Below are 26,382 nucleotides of genomic sequence, written 5' to 3'. Positions count from 1 at the left end.
GAAAGAAGCAGAAGATTAACCAGGAACACACCAGGAACAAAGAGGACACGAGACAACAAGAGACTAACCAGAAATAGTCCAGGAACAACCAGAAGACTAACCGGAAACAAATAGTGGACGCTGTAGAAACAAACCAGAAACAATGGAGCAACTAACATGAGACTAACCAGGAACAGAATGAAAACTTACCAATAGTAAACCAGACAAACAGTATGGAAATTACCAAGAAAAATTCTGGGAACTAACCAGAAATCATACATAAACCAACAAAAAGAACAAAATAATTCTAGACAGCAACTGCAATGAACTTCCCATGAAGAAATCCCCTCCAAAATATGGAACTTAACTTTCAACTGACTCGAAAATAACATTCCAAACACTAACCAGACACAATGCTATGGTATATGGAAATAAAACCGAAACCATCCAGAAAACACTCCAGGAAATCACCCAAAATCATACAGAAGCCAACCAGAAACTACCTGAAAAATCCAGAAACAAAACAGAAGACAGAAACACTCCAGAAACTGAAAATGATTTCAACAGGATGAGCTGCAGATGAGTGAAAGTTCTCCTGGACGTCTGCAGCACACTTTTACTCCTGAACCACTCTGTCGTGAAGAATCTGAGTGATTCAGTGTGTTTGTATGAAACACACACACTGCTGCTGTAAACAACGTTAACTGGGTTATCTGGAGGAGGTCAAAGCCACCGGCTCACTCTAATGTCATCATACATCTGCTTTGGCCCATATAAGTATTTACACGGGTTTAAAATGTCAACAATAACAGCTGAAAGATGACGAAAAAAGTTGGTAAGAAACATCTGTGTTTTCAGATTTGATATGAGAACATTGATTATAGCTGCTGTAAATGGTGAGTGTATACTAAATATTCATATTTTTGTGTACAGTTTGAAGCAGAAGACACCAAACCCCTGAAGAATATAAGAAATGCTGCTTTATCAACACAAATGGAAATTCTCGTGGAGATTTCAGGGGTTTCTAAAATGACCCCGCATTTTCCTGACTGCACATGAACGCAGCGTAACGGCTGACTACATCCCACAAATGGCGAGAACAGAGCTCAGCAGTGTTTCTTCCAGCTCGCCACAGTCAGCAGCTCCGTCCTCTGAACTGACTCCAGACCTGTAATCTGGCTCCAGATCTGGATCTTCACACTGCAGACCCAGAAACCCCGACCAGCTCCGTCACAGGCGAGGAGGAGGAGGAGGAGGAGGAACCGCAGTTTATTTTTGGCTCAGAGTTTCCTCAAACATCTCTGAGAGTCCGTCCTGAACGTAACAGCTTCAGCAGAGTTTGTCTGAACCCTGTGACCTCTGACCTTTAACCTCCACGCTGCAGGTCCACTGTGATGTTCAGGATCAAAGACGCTTCACTTTTAGATTATTTTACTCACTGAGGTGCCAAGGAGCCACATTTTAAACTCAACTTCAGACACCAGCAGGAAAAGAAGGAGGGCTAATGGGTCATATCAAACTAATTCACGTGTACATTAGACTTTAGAGTGCTTGAAAGGTGTTTTGTTATTATTTAGATTAGGCTAGGCTAACAGTTTCTGCCTGCTTTCACTTTTTTTGCGAAGCTACTGCTTAAGATACTTGTAAACAAATAAACTAATGTGTCATCTACATAACATTAACTACCTAGCAATGACATGAACTCATTACCTACTGAACGCTTTGGTTTGGTTGACTAATCACACAATTTAAACAACTTTGAACACTCAGAAAATATTTTGCATGTATCTGGGCATTCATGTCTGTGTTAGCTTGAGTTGTTTATCAGCTAGAAAGCTAACATAATGGTACAATGTTCTAGGTATTAACTGTTGGCTTACTGACTAAAGTCTGCAGCTTGGGGTGAACTTAGACAGTTTTAAACAGCCAGAAAACATTTCACACCTGATGTGTGCAGTTAATGTAACTTTAGCTTGGTGGCTAACGTTAGTAAAACTCATCCAACTGCTAAGATCTTGCTTTGCAGTCCCACAATGATCACACAGTGTATTGTGACTGCTGACTGAAGAAGCACTAGTTGAATGTACATTTTCCCCCTTTTTGCTAAGCTAGGCTAACCACGTCCTGAACAACAAAATTGCTAGCTCATTGAGTGATAAATTTAAATAGTTTTCAACTGCCAGAAAACAACAGTTTTTGTGATTGCTGCAGCTTATTAACAACATTTACTGTAATAGACATACTCGCTCTACTGGACACAAAAAAAATTAAACTGAATCATCAGATGTTGGAGAAGACAAAAATGTCTGACCGTGCCTGTAGCAAGCTAACATGTCAGCTAACTATGATTCGCTTTAACAAAAGTTAGCTTAACATAAACATGTGAAATAGAATTGGAATGGCATTGAAAGGAAACCAAACACTGTAGCTGTCTAGCAAGAGAGGCTAATGTTAGCATAACTTTCCACAGCTATCAACCTAAATTAGCCAAAGGGGATTTTGTGATTGTTGTCACTAAAAATACGTTTTCAGTGTTTTTTTCTCACTTCTCTCACCTGTTGATGGAACTACGTTGGAACTATGTGCTGCTTAGCACAAAGACTGGAAAGAGCCTATCTTCTGGAGCTACCTGTGGCTAACGGATAGGCTCATTAGCTCATTAGCAACCAAAGCTCATAGTTTCGTGATTGAGTGATGAAGACTTTGCATCTGTACTTTTGTGATTATTGTAGCTGAAAATACACTTGACATCGATTTTGTCGCTTTGTCAACCTTTAACAGAGCTAGGCTAACAGTTCCCTCTGCTTCCAGTCTTTGTGCTAAGCTAAGCTAACTCACAGAGCTGAAACAGCTAACAACAAAGAATCATGAAGTGCTGAAATGTTTCTTCAATAACTTCAGCCAGTTTTTAGTTTATAGTAGGGAGCTAAGAAGTTTTGTCAATAATCCTACCTCTGCCTCATTTCCAGCTGAGTTTTTCTAATGATTGTCGATGAAAATGACTTTGCAGCAGATTGTCAGACATCGAGGAGCTTAAACAGACTGTTTGGTGCCTTTTGTAGCTAAATTCCTGATTTTTTTTCAGCAGATTAATGTGACTTTTCCTGTACAGGCAGTGTTAGGCTAGAAACCCTCCCTATTTCCAGTTATTACGTTAAGGTAAACTAACCACATCTTGGGGAGATGAGATGTATTATCCGGCACACTTTCAGCTCAGAGGAAACTTAAGAACCTAAAGACCAGAGGGATGTTTTTCCAAACAGCACCGGTGTTAGGCTGAATCCTGTGACTGTTAGATTGTGTGACTTGATTAAGGAACTTAAGTGTGATCTCGTGTCTCCTGAATGCAACCTGAACTTTCATCCTGAAGGGAAACCACCTCAAACAGAACAGCAGGTCACAGAACGCAGTGTAACATCGGCATAGCAGCTACAGTGATTTACAGTCAAATCAAATGTCCCAGATGATTATCAGCTGCATGTCTGTTAATCACCGGCCAGAAGTATGTGGACACTGTCATTTAAAACTCCTTTTAAAAAAATCATTCTCTGTAAATCCGCAGCCAGTTTAAGAAAGTCAGTGATTTCAAATGTCTGAACTGACCCCTGCTCATTGATAATTAATTATTTACAGATCTAACCTTTGTTCAGGGAGGCAGGCTGAACTTGAGCTGCCACCTGGACACTGAAGGAGGCTTTAAGGTGCTCTGACCTGCACACCTCCTGGACGTGGATCTGACCTGAGAGCAGATTTAAGAAGAAAAACAAAGACTCACCAGAGACGAGCTTCCAGTCAGCAGAGCAGCAGGACTGAAGCAGTGAAGCAGCTGCAGCTCTGTCAGCCTCCCTCTGAGGTGTGGCTCCGACCAGGAAGTCCATCCTCTGTTTTCTGCACAGATCCCACATCCTCCGGGTGCTGCTCGGAGCTGCAGCGCCTCCTGCAGGACCAACACACCCATCACACAGTTAGCAACGAACCCGTTACCCCACCAGTGAGGGGCTGTTGTGTTATCTGTGCATACGGCCTTAAGTGTGCAGAAATGCAGACTCACAGCCTGGAGGTTGATCTGATCAAAATGAGAAAAATGTCAACAAGCTGCAGAATTTTTCTCCATGAAACTAAATTAAAAGACTATTTTTCTGGTTGTTTTGTGTTTCTCTGTGGGAGTTTTGTGTCTATGTGGGGCTTTTGTGTCTTTTTGTTGTGTTTTTGTGTTTTGTTGTAGTAATTTTTTGGGTTATATGTCCTTTATTATTGAATTTATTATATTATTATTACTATATTATTAAATTTCCCTTCTGGGATAAATAAAGTATTTTTCATTTCATTCATTTACGGTGGTTTTAAGTCTTCTTGTGGTGGTTTGGAAATTTTTTGTGGGTTTTTTTTTTGGGACTCTCCATCTGTCTGTAGAGGTTTTGTGTGTCTTTTGTGGTAGTTTTGTCTCTTTTGTGGTGGTTATACGCCTTGTTGTAGTCATTTTGTTGTTTTTTGTGGTGGTTATATGCCTTGTTGTAGTCATTTTGTGTGTCTTTGTGGTGGTTATATGTCTTGTTGTAGTCATTTTCTGTCTGTTCGTAGTGGTTATGTGGCGGTTGTTTGAGGGGCATTGTGGTGGTTTTGTGTCTTTTTGTGGTGGCTTTGTGATTTTTTTTCTGTCTCGTTTTGGAGGATCTCCATCTTTTTGTAGAGGTTTTGCATGTCTTTCTGGTAGTTTTATATCTTTTGTGGAGGTTGTATGTCTTGTAGTCACTTTGTGTGTCTTTGTAGTGGTTTTGTGTCCTTTATGGAGGTTTTGTGTCTCGTTGTGGATGTGAAGTGTCTTCTGTGGTGATTTGTTGTAGTTATGTGCGGGTTACTTTTGCGGTAAGTTTTGTGTCTTTTTGTGATGGTTTTGTGATTTTTTTCTGTCTCGTTTTGGAGGATCTCCATCTTTTTGTAGACATTTTGCGTCTCTTTTGTGGTAGTTTTGTCTCTTGTGCTGGTTTTGTGTCTTGTTGTAGTCATTTTGTGCATCTTTGTGGTTATTATTTGTCTTTTGCAGAGATATTATGTCTTGTTCTGGAGATTTTTTTCGTCTTTTGTGGTGATTTAATGCTTTTTGTGTCTCTTGGAGGATTGCTGTCTTTTTGTGGAGGTTTTGTGTGTCTTTGTTGTCATTTTGTTCGTATTTATATTAGTTATGTTGGGGTTATTCATTGGACTTCGTGTAAGTTTTGTGTCTTTTGTGGTGGTTTTGGTTCTCTCTTTGGAGGGTTTGTGTCTCTGTGGTTGTTGTGCATCTTTTTGTAGGAGTTGTGCATCTCTTATAGGAGGTTTTCTGTCATTGTGTAGTGGTTTTGTGTCTTTTGGACGTTGTTTGGTTTCTTAGTGTGGAGGTTTTGTGTAACTTTTGGAAGGATTTGTGTCTCCTTTCGGCATATTCTACCTTCTTTTTCCAGAATGAAGAAAAATGGGATGAAATAAAGTGACTTAAACTGCTGCATTTGATTTAGATGTTTTAGCCTTAAACCAAAATCCAGTCAGATTTTTGATGATTTTACACGATGACCTCGTTCTTCTGGGTTTGTCTCATGTCGGTCTCTGTTGAATTCAGCAGCGCCACCTGCTGACTGAGAACACACAGTGCAGCTGCTGTGATTAACTCATCATGTTTCTGCAGCTATTCATCACTGAGAATTGTTTAAGTCTGTCGTCCTTTACTGGAAACAGTGTCGTTTCAGAGGCACTGAACAGGACATATCAAATATAAACAGATTAATTACTGGCTAAAATAAATGTACTTAATTTGTACTCAATCAGCAGAGTCGGTCACGCCCTCGATAAATGTGTGTGTCATCATCAAGTCTTTACCGTGAGCAGAACACACCGGAACCTCACATTTCTTACAAAATAAATGTAGATAGTTGTTTAAATGTTGATGCACGTTTATTAAACTATTCAGTTCTTTTTGGGCTAAATGTCTATCCATTAAACACAGACCATATGAACAAGAATAATTATATAAATTTACAGTAATAACCACAAGAGACCTCAGCAAATGTACAGCAGTGTGAGTTAGTGCACAAAAACAAATCATCAGATAGATACATGAATGAATGCATTACATTAAATGGACAGTGATTCTTTTATTGCATACAAAAAAAAGTCGACTTAAAAAATTAATAGATGAGCAAATTGAAAGACAAAGGAAAATATTACGTGAATAGATAATTAAGTAAATAAACAAACAGCAATGTGCATCGGAATATTATATGAATATTGTGCACAATGAAGTAAATTAAATAGTTTAATAAATTAAATACATGTGTTGTGAAATTATAAAGTAAATAGATAAAAACATAAATAAATGAATGATTTTGAAACCATTCGGTGTTGCCTTTGGGTGAGTATGTTGAACAGATAAATCAGCAGATGAATTAAATGTGAACATTTCAAACTCATTAAAGCTTCAAAAGAAAACCTCGGCTTTTATGTTGAAATACTCAACCGGACGTGCTTGTGTGCATTCCGGTGAGTTTGACGCAGCCGCAGATCTGATTCCACCTGCAGCAGCAGCAGCAGAAGCAAAGAAGCATCATCTGATCCGCCGGCAACAGAAACCAGCAGAACAAAGAAGAAAAATCACAGAATCCACTTTTATTTTGACGCCGCAAACGAACAGGTAAACAAACATGTAAACAACCGGGCAGAGCTCCGTCACTGTCCTCCGCTGTTCGTGTCTGATGTACAGACGTCTGTTGGTCGGTTAAAGCCGGCTGCTGGTGATTTAAACAACACTCAGCGAGTATAAACACACAAATCGGAATATTTGTGTTTAATTGAAACACGAACCGGTTTTAAATGTATCGTGTGTAATGTGTTCGTTTTATTTGTTTCGAACCGGCTGGATGTTCGGTTTGTTCTGCGGCGGCGCTCCGAGCCAACGCCTCAAACCGGAGCCGATCCATCACCGGTCAGGCTGCAGCTGAAACCGATAATCGATCAGAAAACGTGGATACCGGTGACGCTAAAGCCGCCAGGATCCCAGAAAGAAAGCAGCCCGAAATAAAATGAGCAGAAACGTGAATGGAGTTTGGTGGCCGGTTTATTTCAGGCCGCCATGACCTGGTTTCTGTTTCGGGCTTTTCGGACTATTTTAAGTTTGGTTTGACGCCTGACGAGCACAGCAGCGTTTAAACACATGCTGGGTGGCTCTTTAAACAACATATGAGATTTATAAATGAAAGTATGAAGGTAGAATCAGCTGGAGGAGTCAGACGACAGTTATTTCATTATGCAGGAGGCTGAGGATGACATTCCAGAAACAGCTGCTTTGGTCCCTGTGACTGATAAATTATTATTAAATGTGCCATCAGTAGATTATTAATAGTGAAGCATCAGTGTGTCAGCAGCTGCTACTGTGGCTTCATACTACTTTATATCCAGCGTCATAGAAAGAGACAGAAGATAAATGTGAGAACAGCCTTAATACACAAATCTGTTGTCGGTTTTTGTCCATTTTTAATTTTAGTTTTAATTTTTTGGCTGGTTGTTTGAGCATTTATTGAAATTAAACAGAAGTTTAGAGGGAAAAATCCCTATTTGGTCTGAAAGGTGCTTTTATACGAAGCCGAACATGTTGAAAATTCCTGATTTAATCTTTGTGTTTTATTTAGAAAGTTGGTTACAAAAAAACATGGAAATACTCAAGTACAAGTGCTTAGTTACTGTCGACAGCTGTCCTGCTCACAGTTACCCTGGACAGCGCAATAACTTCTATTTCTGATCTGAACTTTATTTATAAGCATAACTTGCTGTGTCATATTTAAAACAGTTAGTAAATATCTATTTTTTAAAAGGGTCAAATAAGTCATTCATAAATCAGTATTTATTCTTAGCTGAAGCAGACAGATGCTTCACTCAACTAAAAGTACTAATGCCACATTGTAGCAACATTTTTTTAATCCAATTAAGTGAATAGAGGTAAATTAGCATACAGTTGCTAATCAAATGACCAGAGGTAAGGGGGGACAATGAATCACAGGTGATGAAATCGGGGTCTGGTGACCAGGCGGGTGGTGGAGTCGAGGTTCTGATTGCATACAGTTGCTAATCAAATGGCAGGAGGTAAGGGGACAATGAACAACAGGGGGTGGAATCGGGTGTCTGTGACAGGAGGTGGGAAAACACATGACAAAAGGTGATGGGAAAACACATGGCAACAGGGAATGAATTCAGGGGTCTGTGACCATCACAATAAAAGACAATGGCTTTCTTCATCACTAACAACATTTTGCAAAAATACTCCATTACAAGAAAAGTGCTGAAAACAAACTGTAGAAAAAACGTTTTTACATGTTCAAGTATTATGATCGACACTGTAAATAGGCTGCTCCTAGTACGAGGACAGATATCATATTGTAAAAATACTCAGTTACAAGTAAAAGTAGACCACATTGCAGAAACACTCCTTTACAAGTACAGTACTAACATTACATTGTAAAAAAAAAATAACAATAACATATTACCACGTTGGAAAAATACTCTTTTAATGTTTGTGTTCCAGACGCAGACATGATGGAGAAATCAAACAGCCAATATGACTCCTTCCTGTACTGGAGGCAGCCAATCCAGGCCCTCGACCTGTCGGAGCTGGAGGACCTGGGTTTGATCGCCGGCCAGCCGGCCAATAGCGGCAAAGGAAAAGACAAGGCGTCCCAGAAGTGGAGCCGCGACGACGAGGTGAGGCGTCTGTGTTCTCTGCTGCCTGTTGGCTCTTCAGTCAGAGTAAATGTGGGAATTTAATAATGAGAAATAACAACAAACATGAGATCTCTCCCTCACCTGTCCTCACCTCTCCTCACCCCCACAGGGCGAGCTGTCAGAGTTTTCCTCCTTCAACTACTGGAAAACTCCGATCGCTGACGTGGACGCTCTGCTGGCCGACCTCAGCCTGCTGCTGTGAGCACACCGGAATTAGCATCACCTGACCTTTGACCCCGACATCACCTGACCGCTGACCCCAGCATCACCTGACCTCTGACTCCAACACCACCTGACCTCTGACCTCGACATCACCTGACCCTGCATCACCTGACCTCTGAACCATAATCAGATTAAAACTTAACGATTCAGATTTAGCCCTGATCCGAGTTTAGGTTAAACTGTAATCCTGGTCCAGATAAAGCTCTGATCCTGGTACAGAGTAAACTTTAATCCTGGTTCGGATTAAACTCTGAACCTGGTTCAGATTTACCTTCCTGGTTCAGAATAAATTTTAATCCTAGTTCAAATTAATCTTTATTCCTTGTTCAAATTAACCTTTAATCCTGGGTCAGATTAAACTTTGAACGTGGTTTAGATTAAACTCTAATCCTGGTCCAGATTTAAACTTTAATCCTGGTTCAGATTAAACTCTAATCCTGGTACAGATTGAACTTTAATCCTGTTTAGATTAAACTCTGAATCAGTGTGAATCTGGTTTATTGAGTCACTTTGTCCAAGTTAAACAATCTGATGCTGCTTTTACAGTAAACCTGATCTTAGACTGTTTACACTGGAGTAATGAGAAACCAGATCAGACTGAAGTTTTGAATTCCCTTCTGTGGACAAAATAATAGAAACGCTGCATCGAGCTGTTGTTGATCAAATAGTTTAATCAGTGTCTCCATCAACTCAAATGTAATGAAGGAAGTCTGTGTGTTTTAGATGAATTAATTGCTGGAGGCCTTATCTCATAGTGATGCTGCTACCTGACTGAAGTCCCCTTTATTTCATGACATAAACACCTGGAATGGTGACCAACTTTTCACAGCTGAACACACAACCCAGAACAAACCCTCCCAGATCAGTAAGCAGTTAAAAGAAAAAGTTGCCTAAAATCTGCCACCTGAACATTATGAGATACGGCCTTCCATTTCTTCTTTAGTGAGTACACTTCTGTTGAGGTCTGAGACCTGCATTATGTTTCTTCTGTCGTTCCATCTGTGCCTTTTGTTTTTTTTTTTTCCAGAGCTGCTTTGTTAACAGTCACTGTTACCATCCGTCCCATTTGCATATTTATTTATTTATGTATTTATTGATTGATTTATTTATTAGTGCTGCTGTGTTAGTGAGCGAGCCTCGAACGGACTGCACACCTGCCAACAACAATAAAGGAAAAAACGTCCTATTTTGATCAGAGTCACTCGTTTTTTTGACACTGCAGTCAAACTGCTCAGTTTAGACATTTGGGGCTGATTGGGCTTCCACAACACGTCTTCTTTCAGATGAGAGGAAGGACAGAAATCTTTTAAAATACACATTATGTTTGTGTGTAGATTTCAAGCACAAAATGCATCTTTAAGGGCCTTTTTCTCTCAATATTTTTTCTGAGAGTCAGAGCCGGAAATCTTCACTTACATGAAATTTTCCAGTTTTACTCCCATTTATATTCTGAGGTTTTTCATTGCAGTCTTTAATCACATCTTTAACAGACATTTACAGAACATTTTATTCCTAAAAACATACCGTTCTGGCTGTTGATGGTATATTCTGACTCATGGAGTGATAGAAAAATAAATCCTCTCAGTAAAAACCTTTGACGTGTCAACAAAAGGAAACAAGAATTTTGAAGCTGCCTTTTTCCAGTGTCCTGATTTCTATTCTGGAAATTGATGCAAATTAGGACATATTCACTGAGAAATGACCTCATTTCTATATTTAAACAAAAGAGTTTAGACAGCTTGAAATACATTTAAAAAAAAAAAAGTTGTCTTAATGCAGGTAATCAACAAGAGAAGTTTCCTTTTGATTTTAAACATTTACCCTATTCAGATGTGTCTCCCCTGAAGGAAATAATCAATATACTTTATTGATCCCAGGAGGAAACTGCTTCAGTGCAGGATTAGCTTAAAAAAAACAGCACAAAGGGGGAAGAAAAGGCATCTGTGTCACAAAAACATTTATTTTAGTTTCTTAAAATACAAACAGAACACAAGTTATTCTGGAAGACAAATAACAAAACACACTAAAAACAAAAAAAAGCTTTATTTATCTTTAAATCCACCAAACAGCACAACAAACTGCTTTGGTCATGCAAAATATGAAGCAAACTTTTGTGAGATTGTAAAATGTACTTTAATGTGATAAAGATTTAAAACAACAACAACATACAGATTACATTTAAATTACACACATTGCTACAGTAGATTCATGGAAAGGGTCATTTTATGTTACTTCATATATAAAGTCAGATTTTGCAATTTCTTTTTATTGATGACTGTTTTATCAGTATTTATTAACAACAGATCAGTTGTTCAGTCCATAAAATGTCAGAAAACTGTAAAAAAATGCTGAAGTGTTTGCCAAAGCACAAGATGAGAAACGTCTTGTTAAGTCCACAAAACAACAATGTTTTATTTACTGTCACTGAGGAGAAAATAAATCAGAAAATATTTCACATTTATGAAGCTGGAGTCAGAGAGTTTAAACTTTTTCCTCTTAAAAATTACTGATTATCAGAATGGTTAAAGATTACTGTAATAAATAATTGATAAACTGGCCAAATAACTTTGTTTTAATAGATTCTAAATATCACTATATTGTGTATTTGAACGCTGCTTTATTTAAAGACCACAAGTTTACTTGTAAAGCTGTAGTTCCACTTTTTGAATGAACAACAGACCCGGAGCAGGCGGGACTTTCATCGGCTGATCTAAAGTCAGCTTCTGTCCGGACGCTGCTGCCGCTCTGACGGAGAGTCTGCGGCTCACACTGACCTCAGGTCGGTGCTCCGCTGCTCTCAGAGACCCACCCACAGGGAGGTTAACGCTCTGCTTCCACCTCCGGTGTCGCGGGGCCGCCACAGTTGTACTAGATAAAAACCCGAAAATAAGAGTTTTAAACCGCGTCCCCGGCAGGTGGACACCCGGTTCACGGCAGGAGGAGGAGAGTTGCGGGAGTTTCCGGGAGAAAAAGGTAAAAGTCGCTCCGGTTCAACTTTCTGACTGTCGGGATGCTAACAGGCTAACAGCTAACAAGCTAACAGGCTAACAGCTAGCAGGCTAACGCAGCTAGCAGCGTCGAAGAAGAACTTCTCGTCAGGACTTTCAACATAAAGCACACCGAACAAAAATGTAAACACAGCCTGCAGATGTTATTTTTGTCTGAGTTAGAGAAAACGTTTTAAAGTCGAATTTCTATTGTTATGGATAGAAGAAAAACATGCACAGAAAGTGTTCAGCTTTTTAATAATTGGTGACAAATTCTTGACCACTGAGTCAATCCACAGCGTGACCAGGTGTAGCTTTAAAGGACATGATCACATCATGTGACAAACACCTTGACTATAAAACACCACCTTTAAGTGTAGGTTTATGTAAAATAACATTATCCCATAGATGACAACAGGAATTTAAGAATGGACTGTTGGCTGGATGCTGTATGTAAGTTCGGACCACAACAAAGTGTGAATGTCCACAGCTCCACCATTTGTCATCTAAGAAATCATTTCAGAGTGTAATACTATAGACAGTCTGCCACATGATGCTCTGGATGGACGTGTCCAAACAATGGGACGTTGTCCTCAAAATGTCCACCAACTTTGCTCCTCAGCACAAGTGGGACGACATTCCACAAGTAGCATCAACAATCTCATTAACTCTCAGAATCACAGATGTGGGACTCAATATTGACTTGTGATTTCTAGTCTATGACCCATCATCACCTCCAATGTAGTTGTGTTTGGTTGTTTCATGACATCCATTGTGTTGCTGAGATGCCATTTGTTGGAACAACACACACATATTGCCTGATGCTAAAAAGAAATGAATAGAATTCAATAAAATATGACATGCTGTGTGTGTATTTTAAATGTTTCAAATGGTACCTTTTAACCGCTCAGTGAGCTTCAGCAGGTAATTGATCAGGTGACTGACACATGATTGGCCAGCAGTTATTTAAGGTAGACAGATAAGGATTCTGCAATTGTTTAAGCAAAACTTATAACTTTAAGCAGTAAACTAAATAGTTCACATTTTTGGACTGCTGGTGAGAAAAAATAGTGGATTATCCAATAATGAAATGTTAGTTACAGCCCTGCTTATCAGAGATAACCTTAAGCTTGCTTGTAATTAATTATAGAGCAGGTCAATAATACAGTATCTTTTTTTTTTTACTCTTAAGCCTAATTAGTCTATTTTAGGGAACACCAAAGCCGCATCCTTCACTTAGTTTGCCCAGAACGACTGTAATTTTGTTTTAAGAAATACAAACCAGCCAAAGGGTTCCCCTATAGGATGATATATCCTGTAGGAGAAAATTATACATGGTGCAACCAGAAAATTATGTACTACAGAGCGGGCTGGTAAAACACAGGGGTTAAACTGTGACAATGGAGTTCTCCATATGACCTGTGGGGGCAGCAGTGCGTCTCTGCTGCGTGTCGTCTGCCGCAAATATCCTCAGAAGAAGAAAGAGGCTACATCCATAACATTCAGCCTAGTAGCGGCCGCCTCTCGCTAACTTTCCGCAGTAAACAGGCCCGAAGGAGCCCGGCAGGCGGTAGTGGCGCCTGATCCGAGTGCTTAGCGAATTTGGAATAAAAATCCTCACATTACTGGCCCGCTTCTCCGCAGCACAGGGCGATAAAAGCGCACCAACCCTCCGCACACGGGGCGGCTTGTTGTGTTTAGCCTGCGAGTGTGCTAACATTAGCACCGAAGAGAGCAGCCCGGCGGGCTCCCAACAAACCTGGACACGGTGAGTAGCCGAACCGCCCTCGTTTGCCGGGAGAAACCTCTATTTTTCTTTATCTTCACACGGTGAAGGATCAGCAGGACAACGCGGTGGGGCTGCAGGGTTTCGGCAGCGCGACTCCGGGCAGCCGATTGACGAAGCGCGCATGAAGAACGCTAGTTAACCGGATGTGGAAGTGGTTTTTTCTCCGCGTGTAAAATAGGAAATTTCTGTGACTTCCCCCGGAAAACCAACAACTTAATATCAAACGGTTTCCTGTCGGTGTTACTGTAAATGTTTAGGTGGCCAAGGCTGCGGGTTTACACGGTGGAGGTGCCAGATAACGGCTCGGAGAGGGCACGGGGGGGTACGTGGCACATGGCGGACTCTTTTCTGTCCGTGAAGGCGCGTAAAATGGCTCCTCGGCCGCGGAGAGAAAACCCTCGTCCCTCTCCGCTGTTTCGCAATCACGAGTGCTGTATATCGATAAGGGTTCCATTATCGGACACACTTTTCCGTTAAAATAAAAGCATTGTTTCTCGTTAAAAACACAAACAATCCACTCGTACCAGCTCCAGCCATCAAACCCGGTTACATTTTGAATTTGTGAGGTTATTTTTGTGCACTTTTAGCTTGTCGATGTAGTTAGCGCACAGACCATTCCCATATGTGGATCCATTATCGGACACTTGTCGATTCGTGTTGTTTTTGTCACTTATTTCACGGCACGTTAATGAAGTTCACGATTCACATCTTTTTCTTAAAATCCACGTTGCTGAGAAGTAATAAAAGCTGTACATAGTAACTTTATAACGAGTTTGATCAGGCAAAGTAATATAGAAAAGTAGCGGTAGTGTCCGATAATAGACACGTAGCTGTTAGCTTCAGCTAAGCTATTACAGTGACGTGTAGGGAAAAAATACTTAAACGCTGGATAAAATCTGTAACGTTAGAAATGTTTCAGTAGCACATTAAGTGGAAAAATGGTAGTAATATTAGATTTGGTTAAAAATAAATATAAAATAGAAGCCGAGTTTTATTTGGGCGTTATTTTATTGACTCGTACATCTATAAAGAAAAGTTTTTTTTTGTCTTTAAAATGTCAGCTGTCAGTAAAAACATCTGTTATCCTGCAGAGTTTTGTGTGTTTGCATATTTAAATTTCAGACAAAAAAAATATGTTCAATATGACGTCATAGAATAAAAACAGCAGATTTACATTAGAAAAACTGAATGACACTGATTTTGCTGTTAGAAGAATATAACATTTTCAAAATCGGTCCTTTTATTGGTGTCATTTTCTGTCAGTCAACTGCAATGAATTATTGATGTCATTTGATGTGTAACTGAAACTGATTTTTTTTCTCTCTCTCTGTAATCACAACTAGTTTACATTGATTTAAGATGTGCAGCTATATAGAGTTTTACTTTTGCATAATTTTAGTGAATTTTAAGCTGCAGTTAACAACAGTTGCTTCTTTGTAAGACGTCAGCAGTCAGTGAAGAGCACACTGCAGAGTTTAGTGCATTTGTATCGAATAATATCCTGTTTTGTCTGATAAATACGAGCATGTTCAGTTCACCATCAGAAAAGAGAAAGAAAACAACAACAGGTTTATGTTTACAAAACTGAATCTATTGTTATTTATATTGAAAATATTGGTAAATCCACTTATATAAGCAGTTTGTTTGGTGTTTGATCTTTCATTGCGTGTGTCTCACCTCCGTTTTATTTATGTATCTGTTGAGCTTTTGGTTTATTAACTGCATGTAAAAGTTTAATTAAAAAAATAGTGTCAAAGTGGTGAAAAGTTAAGTTTACTCCAACACAAGGTGTAATCTTCACAAAGATATTCAGTTTACTGTCATGTGACTCGGAGGATCGTCACATTTATGAAGCCTAAAAATAATTTTATTGCTGAAGTAGTTGACGATTAATCAGCTGGTCTTTGCGGTATTTGGTAGGTCATTAGCAAATAGATGCTTTTAAATGTTTTTCTTTATTCAGATTGTTTTAACAGCTGTGCCTGTTTTGGTATTCATTTGGATTAGATTGCTTGGGTATTTAGATATTTGTTCATTTTGAAGAAGTTTTGTTACAGTTCAGGACACAAATGTTCCTTCATAATGAGAACTGATCAACTGTTTTGATCCTGCTGTCAGATGTCGCTGGTGGACCTGGGGAAGCGACTACTGGAGGCGGCTCGGAAAGGTCAGGACGATGAGGTCCGAAACCTGATGGCTAATGGAGCTCCGTTCACCACCGACTGGGTGAGACGTCCCCAACTGTTGATTTCATTCATACTTTATCTGATTATCGTTTCCTCATCAATAAAGTTGACTTCAAATGGTAGAAAACACTCTGAACAACAGCTTAAAAATATTCACTTAACTGCCACACCAGACAAAGAAGAGCAAGAAACCCTCGCAATTAAGAAGCTGAAACAAATAACTGATTAGCAAAAGAGCTGCTGATTGTTGTTTTTGCTTATTGATCATTCATTCTGTCATGTGTGGATACTTAATTTAAGTAACAAACACAGTTAAACCTTAGCAGAGACGTATTATCCCATCACAGAAGGACCATTGTCTTCATTTGTTTTATAAATTCAATCACTTGTCTCTGCAGCATCTCTTTTGTTTTTATGCTAAAGAGCTTCTCTTGTAAACATGACATGTTTAATGGCATCAACTGAAGGAGACACTTTGACCACTAAATGTAGAAACAAAAGGATTTATTTTGTTTTGATGCACAATGATATAAGACACTGAACCTGCTTTAAGAAACTACAATAAATGTTGGTTTTTGTTTGTTTTAACCTGAGTTGTAATGCATCTGCCTTATACATGTACCAAATTTTAGACTGATAAGTAAAAGCAGCTTTTACAGGAAAGATGCAACAGCAGCACTTCTTAACTCCTAATTTCACATATTTGTAGCTAACAAACTGCTAACGACTACACCAGGAGTTGTTGCAGGAAGGCACTAATCGATATAATAAGACTGTCCTGTGTTTCCTACAGCTGGGTACATCCCCTCTTCATCTGGCTGCTCAGCACGGACATTATTCCACCGCCGACGTCCTGCTGAGAGCTGGCGTCAGCAGAGACGCCCGCACAAAGGTGGACAGGACCCCGCTGCATATGGCCGCCGCCGAGGGACACACGGTCATCGTAGAGCTGCTGGTCCGGGTGAGAACTGTTTCACTGACTGACTGCAGACTTTAACTGTTTCCTTAACCAATAGTCAGTTATGTTTACAACAATTACTAATTGATTAATCATTGAATTTAAAAAATGATGGATGCAACAGTTTTTCACCACTCAGATTTAATGTTTACTCTTAAATCAGCTCGTCACATAAAGAACAGATGAAGTAAACATCCGGCTACTGCATTATCAACTAAATACAAAACATCATGACTTCACTTTAAATTCAGCCCGACAAAATCCAGAGTGTTAGACACAGCAAACAAACAGCAGTTTTCCACAGTAAATGAACTGCACATTAAAGTTATTAATCTCTTCACAGCAGTTTGAAATCAGAATAATCTTTACAGCTGACATTGTGGATTGACTTGTCCACTGTAGTCGACATTAGTCCAGCTGCTGGAAGCAGCTACTCAGCTGGAACAGATGTCCACAAATACTGTTGCAGCAACTTTATCAGTCCAGGAAATCTGTCAGTAATTAGTGCCACTTCTGAAATGTATTTATACTAAGAGCAGAGCATCGCTGACACACTACAGCACTTTGGTTTGAATGCTGTTGGAAGCATGTAGTCAGAGTCGTGCTGCTCCTGAAAGTGAGCAGCGTCTCCACTGACAGACACTTGGCTCTCGGCCTGTGTAAGCATTTAGACGTCCTAGCTTAGCATAAGCTGCAATACTTTTATTTCACCGCTGCACCATATGTCCCTTGTCATCTGCAGTAATCTACAAGTTGCTTCTCTGTTGTAGCTGTGAGTTTGAATGTTGCTGGAAAATAAAAAGACTCTAAACCAGACTTTAGTATTGTTCCCTGCGTCTGCAAGTCTTCAGATTCTCTGCAGGAAGTAACTGCATCTCATTGGGGCTTAGCCCAGCTGTTAGATGATTTGCTGTTGTTCCTCATGTTTGAGTCCAACAACTGTTTCCCTGCTCAGTTGTCTTTACACATGGGGTCTATTTGTGCCAGACCGGTCTGAATCTCACTTGTTAAAGATCATTTTTGGTCCTTTATTTTGACAACAGCAGTAGACGTATTCGAGAAAGAGAAAGGGGGAATAAAATGTAGTGAGTGTTTGGCTGGCTGAGAATAGAACGAGGGAATAACTGTTGACGTCATTTGTGCCTTTGTGTTATGTTTCACAATCTCTCAGCTGTCATTTGTCTCCAGAAACTCACTTTTTATTACATTAAAAAATGTATTTGATAACACCAGACTGAGAATTGATCTTAAATAAGTGTTTGACATTTTTTTTCTTAATAATTGCCCTAATCAATAATCAGAATATTTGACAATTCCTTTTTGTAGTTGATCATAATCCGAGCAGTTGCTGACCTTCTTTTTGATAATCTGCCTCCAGAGCGGCGCCGATATTAACGCCAAAGACATGCTGAAGATGACGGCCCTGCACTGGGCAGCGCAGCACGGACATCACAGCGTGGTCGAGACCCTCATCAAACACGGGGCTGATGTGCACGCGCTCAGTAAGTTCGACAAGACGCCGTTTGACATCGCTGTCGACATCCAGAACACCGAGCTGATGCTGCTGCTGCAGGTGAGACAAAGACGGGGAAAAAAATGTTTTGGTCTGGAGGAATGCTGAAACACTGAAGAAAATGTGTTTCCTGTGTTTGTGGTTGTAGCTATATTAAATGTTTCAAGTTGTGTGTGTCTGTGTGTGTGCAGGAGGGCATGCAGAACCAGGTGAATATGAATCAGGTGAACATGAACCAGGTGAGTATGAACGTGGAGACAAGTGGCACCACCAACCAGCCTCAGTTCATCATCCAGGGAATACCTGCCATACAGGGAGGCGTGGTCAACCTGGCCGAGCTGCTCAACAAGGCCAACGCAGGTATGAGCGCGTGCAGACACACACCTCAACTTTAACCCTTTGCATCCTGTGTATTTGGTGTCTGTTCTAATTTTTATGTATCGTCAGGTGATTCAGAGGAGGCAATGGCTGCCAGCGCTCTCGACTCAAACATCCAGCATGCCGCTGTCGTCAACGAGGGGGGTCAGAGGGTCATCACCATAGTAACGGACCAGCACGGCAACCTGCAGACCACCGGAGGGATGGCACAGCCGTTCTTCGTCACCATGCAGCACGGACAGCAGAGTACGGCACAGACGTCTCCTGTCAGGGTGTGGGGAGTCTGACGATGTTTACATGCTGCTGACTCTTTTTCTTTTGTTGTTGGTTTGCTTTCAGTGCTGGCGGTGCCGGCCAACACGGTGACAGAGGAGGTGGTGACGGAGGAGCCTCAGCTGCCACCCTCCAAGAAGAGAAAGGTGGAAGTGACCAACAACCACAGCGATGGAGGAGAAACGGTGAGCAGAGCCGCAGCTCTTACACTATGATGTTTTGAATAAAAATCTGGTTTCTGCTGGAGTTTGTCACATTCTGACAGTAGTTCACCTTTTTGGATATTTGTTGTATGTGAGTAAGAGAATCAGCAAAGAAAAAATGCATTTTTAACCTGAAATCAGCAGTTTTTTATTTCACTCAGACAATTTTTGTTGGTTGTGGATTGTGTGACTCTTCCTCTTCGTCTTCTTCAGGAGTTGTTGCAAAGGCAGCTGCAGGAGGCCAACAGGAAGGCACAGGAGTACCGACAGCAGCTGCTGCGTAAGGAGCAGGAGGCTGAAGAGTACCGCATCAAGCTGGAGGCCATGGCCCAAAGTCAGGCCAACAGCACCAACGCCAACACCACCGCCAGCACCGCCGCCAACGCTGCCAGCCCCGAGGAGGTGGTGGGAGGGGAGGAGGACGAGGAGGAGGGAGCTGCCGGCGTTGTAGAAGAGGAGGGAGAGATGGTGGTGCTGCAGGAGGGCGGCATTATCATGGAGGGGGAGGAGGGTCAGGTGACGCTGGTGGAGACGGGGGGAGAGACGACAGAGGTCAGCTCCTAACAGAGAGGGACGGGTGAGGAGGGGGAGACATAGATGTAAGGACACGTCGTAATAGGAAGTGGTTGGTTTGACTCACGCAAGTCTGCATCCCATTAAACGTAGGAGGAGGAGGAGCCGAGTCATGGCAGGAAGAGTGCACCGTTTTGAATCCCCACAAACATCTGATACCAACATGGAAGAGAGGAGAAACAAAATGGCCTCCTCAGAGAAAGACAGATTGATGGAGGATTACACATAACGGTGGAGTTAGCACCATTTTGAATCCCCACAAAGGTCTAATACATGAGAGAGGACAAATAAAATGGTTCCCCAATCAGTCAGCGGAGACAAACAGACTGAAGATAAAACCTGATGGTGGGATTTAGTTATGCACCATTTCGAATCCCTGAATGAATTAATACCAGGGAGGAGCAACAGAATGGAGGACTGAAGTCAATCAACTTTTTTAGTTCCTGTTTATTTTTTTCTTTTATTTTCACTGAATGCCTCCTTTAACGAGCTGCAAAATTTTTGCTGCAGAAATGGGACCTTCACTGGAAGGCACATTTACTTTTGTTCTTCATTTTACCTGCAATCAGTGATCCGAATCAAACAGCGATGAGGGATTTGGGAGGGTCCTCCCTGTCAGCAGACATTTGTTTCCTGCAACACTTTGCCTCCCTGTTCAACCCGGAGTGTGTGTTTATGAACACACCACTGAACTGAGCCCATTTGCTTTGTGTTAGAATATACATATAGCAGGAATTTAGACTTTTAGTTTGTCCTTTTGACAGTTTCCACTCTTGATATTTGGATGCCATTGCTGATCCCTGTTACATACATTTTTATCCTTACCTTTTTCTGAAATTCAGTTTTTCTGTGGGCTGTTTTGTTGGGTAAATCCTGGAGTCAACACAGCCATCTGTTGGATGCCTTCATAAATCTGGACCATGTTGCTCTGTTTAACACCATTTTGCTAAGTTCGGCCACAACTGGGAGCTGTGAATTTTCAGGACTGTTTGGACACTACATTCACTCCCTGTGAACTGCTCTTCTGTTCTTTACATATTTTGTATTTTTGATGTTTATGATTCGTTTTGTTCTGGACATTTTTATCATGTTTTAATAGCAGTACATCGTCATATGATCCCATATTGATCGTTTAAGCACCAAACAATATTTCCCATTTCTTTCTGGATAACTGATCCTATATTAAGTGGGGAGTCCAAATGGCCTTGTTGGAGCTTTTTGACAAGCAAAGGGAATCTATTCCGGGCTCAATGCTGCGCTTCCCGACTCATTTCCAGTATTTTTTTTGGTCCAAAGGCCGATTAATGTCTTGTGTTTGTTCCCATGCTGACTCGTGAGTTTCCCAGAATCCTGAATACAACAGAACCAGATCCATCGTGGACAGCCTCGTTTAGTAATTCCGATGATTTAGTTTCCTCCATCAGGTGGGTGTGACAGGGCTGACTGAGGACAGGTATAGGACTGCTAAATAATCACTTCTATGATCGATCCTGAATATTTCATTAATTGCTGAGTCTTTAAATTCCCCCCCCTCAGTCCCAGGTGACATCTTCAGATGACTTTTCTGTGATAAATAAACCTAAAGAGAGACTAATAGTAAACAAAGAAATATATTTGATTTACTTTCTAATGATAAAACATTTCTGTAATTGCCTGTTAACATCGGCTCTGTTGCTGCCACTGGCTGGTAGTCCAGTCTGAGGCAATGCAGTATTTCTATTGGCCGAGGGTGCAGACGCTCACAAGAATTCAATCCACTAGAGTTTGTTTGAACAGGAGGTGGCGTGAATGTTTACAGGATACATTTACAGTTTTTAGTTGACAGACAACGTTTAACTCACATGACTAATCAACAGTTTCTCCTTCTAGAGACTCTGAACTGCATGAAAGTTGTCCAATACCAGCTGATGTGAAGAAATATTTAGAACTTCACCAACGGAAAACAATACTACAAGATTTCTCTCCATTTTTTGTTTATCATAGATGGAAGAGGTTTAGTTTATTCTTCTTGTTTGGGGTTTTTTATTTGTTTGCAAAGAGCTGGTTTCGTTTGTTGCTGCTTCTACTCTGTTTATTATAGCAATGCCTAATACAGCGTATACCGCCACCTTCTGACGACACTGTGCAGTGTAGTTTATTCCCTCCACAGCAGTTATTGGACACATGCTTCATTTGCATTTCTGTGATGAGTTATCTGATAATTCAGTTCACATTTGTATGGAAACATGGCTAGTGCCTGTAGTCAGTTGAAGTGACACAAAGAGCGTCCCTGTAGTTTTTCATCTGCAGGGCCTTTGACTTTCACCTGATGTCCAGAAGTTTCCGAGCTTTAAAAGTTCCTCCAGCTCATTGTGATTTGCGCTGACATATCAGAATGTGACGTGTTGGATTATCACTCAAGTCTTGACTCTGTGGTTGGTTGTAAAATCTCTAGTTGTGCTGCATCCTGATTATTGTCGTCCACAAACTGCAGCAAAACAACCTGTTTGCAGCTGCAGGGTTTTAAAAAATGTCAGCTGTAGAAAACCCCGAATCAGTGACGATCACGTTCCTGAACCTTGAATTACCTCTGAGCAGGGAGCTTCATCACGACCCTGCATGTTAGAGTGTGTGAGATGAGTCCTCTGCTTTACTGCACGATCAAAATGTACCAGATTAACTTTGGCAGTCTACAGTTGGAGGTTCAACACCTGAAGCCACAGGTACGCTGCACTAAGAGGCTTCAGTCAGCCCAGTTCAGCCCTGTTCGCTCCCACAGTGGAAAACCAGTTACTGATACTACCTGTCAGCTGATATCCATGTTTGGTACCTGTTCAAACTCACCTGTACCCTTCCTTCCCTCCTTCCTCTGATTCTGCATCCTTTGAGTTATAGTTATTTTTATAAGCTCAGTGAAGCCAACCTTTTCTATGTACATATAAAATTGTATTTTTTTAACTGTACCTGAATGCTTCAACATGATGATGATGATGATGATGATGATGGCTGCCTGCATTGGTAATCTGAAATATAAACACCTGTTTTTTTCAATAACAACTTCTTTGTTGTGTTGTTAATGCTTTTAGAGCAACAGCTGAGAGCTGTGCGAGGCGTTCACAGACCACACCTGAAATCATTTATTCATGAGCTTTCTATAGTTTTTGCGGCTCTGTGACTACCAGAAGTTTGGCGTCTGTTTGGTTCATTTACAAACATTCACGCTCAGTTTTAATCCATAATTTTCACTTTTTTCAAGCTAGAAATGCATAAATAAACGTAGAACTAGACAAACCAAAGGGTGTAAAAGTACAGAAATAAAGTAAAATGGATTTCTACACTATTTTTCCTATTTAGACATTAGGTATTACTATACTGTTTTTCTATTTCTACATACTTTTTTCTGTATGTCTATGCTTTTTTCTATTTCTGCATTTATTTTTTGTATATCTGCAATCTCTTTCTGCATTATTTTCTCAGTTTTTATCCAGTTTTTTTTCTAGCTTCTACATTTATTTATTTCTGCATTTTTGCAGTGTTTTCTTTTTCTTTCTTTCTATTTGTAAATGTATTTCAGGAGATCAATACTGTTATTTTTCTATTTCTATGTGTATTTATTTATTTATACACTTTCCTATCTGGATTTATTTATTTCAGCATTTCAACATATTTTTTTCCCCTCTGTTTACATTTCTTTTATTTCTAAATTGATTCATTTATGCATTTCTTCACATTTCACCCTCAAGATTTATTTCTGCACTTTTTTATGTTTCCACACTTATTATTTTTTACATTATTTTTGGATTTCCACATTTATTTATGTATTTCAATAATGTTTATTTTTTTCTCTTTCTATATATAGAACATTTTCTTTATGAACAAATTGGTTTATTTATTATCTTTTCATAACAGCTTTAGTTTTTTTTTTTTTTAAGTAGACCAAAGTTATTATAGTTAAAAGAAGAATACCTTTATTTTGTTTTTTATTATAATCGTCTTATTTATGATATAATTTGTGCTGCTGACAGTAAAATCTGACGATTTAATGTAGGGGGCGATTATTTCGTTAGGATTCAGGAACTACAGCTCCCATGAGGCTTTGCGGGACTGTCTGTGGCTTTTAGGATATAAACGCCCAGTTCGTGGATTAACGCCCGATCAGTCCTGATTGACGTCTGCATCGTCCAATCAGCGGCGGCGGAGACACTCGCGGCCAACCCAGAGCTTCGTGGGGCGGGGCCGCAACGGAGGGGGCAGGGCGCGAGGTATCATGGAGGATCAGTAGGCAGACTGCGGCCAGCAGAGGAGGGCAGCCAGCGCTCTGATCCCGGGGACTTTCTCAACTGTTTACCGCCCGCTTCTCCACCGCTACACCGGCTGCTTCACCATGGACATGAAGAAGAGGATCACCTTAGAGCTGCGGAACCGGAGCCCGGCGGAGGTGAGCGACTTATACTTTAATAACATTAATTGTTGCCCGAAATAGTCCGGGGGGTGATGAGCGTCCGGAGCCCGTGCTGGCTGCTCACATGGAGCCCGCTCACCCGCATCACCGTGTCGGATATTCGTCCCCTAAAACGCAAAAAACCAATTAGCGGTTGCCCCGGCAAGTAGTAGCGATCCCGACTGGATGTGAAGCATCTTTCGGTTCGCTCCGTCCGCCCGCCCCCCATCTGTTCTCCGGTGAAATCCCGTCTCTCGCCGAGGTTTAAAATATACCCAAAAATGTTCCATCTAGCCGCCGGTTCACGGTTCTAATCCCACCGGGACGGTTAGCTGTACACTGCCCGATCACCGAAACACCGTCACGGACCAACGAGGCGAAGTTTAACTTTTAATCATCCATCAGGGGCTTCGAGCAGCTCCGCTTTACCGGAGACGACGACGTGCTGAAGCGGAACAAACACAACCGAACCGCCGGGCGTTGGGTTCGGGTCAGAGCGGGTGTTTGTCGGCGGGCACCGGGCTGTTTGGGGCTCACCGTCCCGGTTTAACGGTGTGTGTCAACAACAACACCTCGGCTGGAGCGTCGTCGTCCTCTGCGAGCGGACATTTTAAGTCTCCGGCGGCTCAAACTTCGACGGAAATGTCTCCTACCGGACATTTTACCGAGCTCTGCCTCGTCACACGGACTGTAGAGTCAATTTAAATCACGTTTATTGTGTTGTTTGAGGCTTTTCTGGAGGTTTCGGTGCGACCCTGCTCGGTGGCGCACCGAGGTCGGTCACACACCGTCGGGCAGTAACGCGTTACCGATTTACCGTTACAGAAAGCGGATTAGCCGCCGCGTCGACGGGACGCATGAAACCGATGAATATTTCGATGCTTTGACACCAGAAACGGTCCGAAAAGTCGCCGCGGTTCGTTACTGTAACGTGATTAGTGAGTAACGAGGAGTCGGTGTTTGGATATCGGCTCAAGATGGCGTTACTCCGGGCTTTAGAGTAGCGCAGATTAGACGGGATTACTGCTGGTTCTGCTCTAACGGATCCACGCAGCTTTGTTTATTTACCCTGAACGTGTTACTCCGTTAAACGTTACTACGTGAAGGCGCGTTAATCGGTAATATTCAGGTTGTGTCGTCCATTTTTATACACTCCATACTGTGAGTGTGTGTGTGTGTGTGTGTGTTATATAAGCCCGCAGCTCCAGTTAAATAACACTGACACTTAATTGAGCCGAGCAGATGAAGCGCTGCTGTCATGTTTTATGAATTGGGGGAAGCCGGCAGATGGTGGATGTGGACGCAGGAACCCCCACCTCCATCAGCACTGCGGGCAGATTACTGAGGGTTAAAGCCGCCTCAGTCACTCTGGAGGTGGAAGAGCTGCAGGCTGGAGCTCTGCTCGACTCTCTGCTCGTTATATAAGCTGGAAAAACCAAAGGAACTCTGGGAAATAAAATCAGCCACCAGCTGATCTCCCTCCACAACACTGTCTGTCCGCTTCTGTGTGTCCAGCAGCAGGGCAAAGTTTGGACTCAGTCAAGGGCTTGTCTGTGTGTTTTTCTGTTATTTTCTACAGTGTGCAATGTAGGGAACAAACGAAAACATGATGCTATTGGGAATATTGTTGATTATGCATTCAATTAGTTGATTCATTAGTCTGAAAAATGCCAGAGACTGTCAATAAATGTCTTGTTCTGTGCAACACCTCAAAGAGATTCAGTTTACTGTCATCGGAAAAAAAAAAAAAAAGATGGAATCAGAGCACTTGTTTCCTTTAAAAAAAAATTACTCAGACCCGTTAATCAATTATTAAAATATTTGGGGATTATTTTATTCTCATAACTGACAACTCATGGATTAATCGTTGCAGCTCTACTTCACCATCTTAATCATTTTAATGAGCAATAATTACAGTGGAACCATCTGGTCTCACTTTAGCTGTGTATAAAATGACTTGAGTTTATTGGAATTAATGAATGAATCCAGTCAATAGTGATCTGATTGGCTATTGATTTGTTCCACCAATGTGTTTAGGAAAAATCATGACTTTGGTATAAATAAATAAGTAAAGATGTAGAAATATATAAATATGAATACATATTGGTAATGAATGAGGACATAATTAAGTGAAGCTATTCATTAACTTTTATTTA

At 41.0% G+C, this 26,382-nt stretch overlaps 4 protein-coding genes and 1 long non-coding RNA gene across 8 annotated transcripts in view; 3 read left to right on the top strand and 2 right to left on the bottom strand.

The window, feature by feature from the left end:
• The window catches only part of cdc42se1 (CDC42 small effector 1), a 20,507-nt gene extending 16,665 nt beyond the window's left edge, over positions 1–3,842 (bottom strand). The window contains exon 1 of the mRNA XM_008296922.1: positions 3,755–3,842. The gene's annotated coding sequence lies outside the window, so the exon portion shown is untranslated. The remainder of the gene's footprint in view (positions 1–3,754) is intronic.
• Positions 3,843–6,507: 2,665 nt separating this feature from the next.
• Positions 6,508–10,138, top strand: mllt11 (MLLT11 transcription factor 7 cofactor). Its single transcript, XM_008296921.1, has 3 exons — positions 6,508–6,643; positions 8,528–8,703; positions 8,834–10,138. The coding sequence occupies exons 2-3, from the start codon at positions 8,536–8,538 to the stop codon at positions 8,924–8,926; spliced, it is 261 nt and encodes an 86-aa protein (XP_008295143.1). The 5' UTR covers positions 6,508–6,643; positions 8,528–8,535; the 3' UTR covers positions 8,927–10,138.
• Positions 10,139–10,970: 832 nt separating this feature from the next.
• Positions 10,971–13,877, bottom strand: LOC103368514 (uncharacterized). Its single transcript, XR_520779.1, has 2 exons — positions 13,693–13,877; positions 10,971–11,814 (listed from the first exon to the last, which is right to left on the bottom strand). It is a non-coding gene; the product is annotated as an uncharacterized LOC103368514 (long non-coding RNA).
• On the top strand, positions 11,813–22,842 carry LOC103368515 (GA binding protein transcription factor subunit beta 2). Of its 2 annotated transcripts, none has more exons than XM_008296920.1 (8): positions 11,813–11,919; positions 15,841–15,948; positions 16,702–16,869; positions 18,245–18,439; positions 18,571–18,739; positions 18,827–19,003; positions 19,097–19,215; positions 19,447–22,842. In XM_008296920.1, the coding sequence occupies exons 2-8, from the start codon at positions 15,841–15,843 to the stop codon at positions 19,795–19,797; spliced, it is 1,287 nt and encodes a 428-aa protein (XP_008295142.1). In that variant the 5' UTR covers positions 11,813–11,919; the 3' UTR covers positions 19,798–22,842. The 2 variants fall into 2 exon arrangements, with proteins under 2 accessions (XP_008295142.1, XP_008295140.1); XM_008296918.1 differs by lacking the exon at positions 11,813–11,919 and adding an exon at positions 12,695–13,701.
• Positions 22,843–24,045: 1,203 nt separating this feature from the next.
• Positions 24,046–26,382, top strand: part of anp32e (acidic (leucine-rich) nuclear phosphoprotein 32 family, member E) — an 11,385-nt gene continuing 9,048 nt past the window's right edge. For all 3 annotated transcript variants that reach the window (XM_008296917.1, XM_008296916.1, XM_008296915.1), the window contains exon 1: positions 24,046–24,223. In XM_008296917.1, the coding sequence (XP_008295139.1) occupies positions 24,170–24,223 (54 nt within the window). In that variant the 5' untranslated portion in view covers positions 24,046–24,169. The remainder of the gene's footprint in view (positions 24,224–26,382) is intronic.

This window comes from Stegastes partitus, unplaced genomic scaffold, assembly GCF_000690725.1.
Source record: "Stegastes partitus isolate 25-593 unplaced genomic scaffold, Stegastes_partitus-1.0.2 Scaffold1166, whole genome shotgun sequence".
NCBI lineage: Eukaryota > Metazoa > Chordata > Actinopteri > Pomacentridae > Stegastes > Stegastes partitus.
Note: the sequence above shows the minus strand (reverse complement) of the source record. Positions and strands in the feature narration are given on the sequence as shown.

Excerpts from the sequence above, each read along its gene's own strand:
- LOC103368515 (XM_008296920.1), top strand. The coding sequence starts at position 15,841 with ATGTCGCTGGTGGACCTGGGGAAGCGACTACTGGAGGCGGCTCGGAAA. Across the intron at positions 15,949-16,701 it reads CTCCGTTCACCACCGACTGG|CTGGGTACATCCCCTCTTCA; the intron begins GTGAGACGTCCC and ends TGTTTCCTACAG. Across the intron at positions 18,740-18,826 it reads GCTCAACAAGGCCAACGCAG|GTGATTCAGAGGAGGCAATG; the intron begins GTATGAGCGCGT and ends ATGTATCGTCAG.
- mllt11 (XM_008296921.1), top strand. The coding sequence starts at position 8,536 with ATGATGGAGAAATCAAACAGCCAATATGACTCCTTCCTGTACTGGAGG. Across the intron at positions 8,704-8,833 it reads AGTGGAGCCGCGACGACGAG|GGCGAGCTGTCAGAGTTTTC; the intron begins GTGAGGCGTCTG and ends TCACCCCCACAG.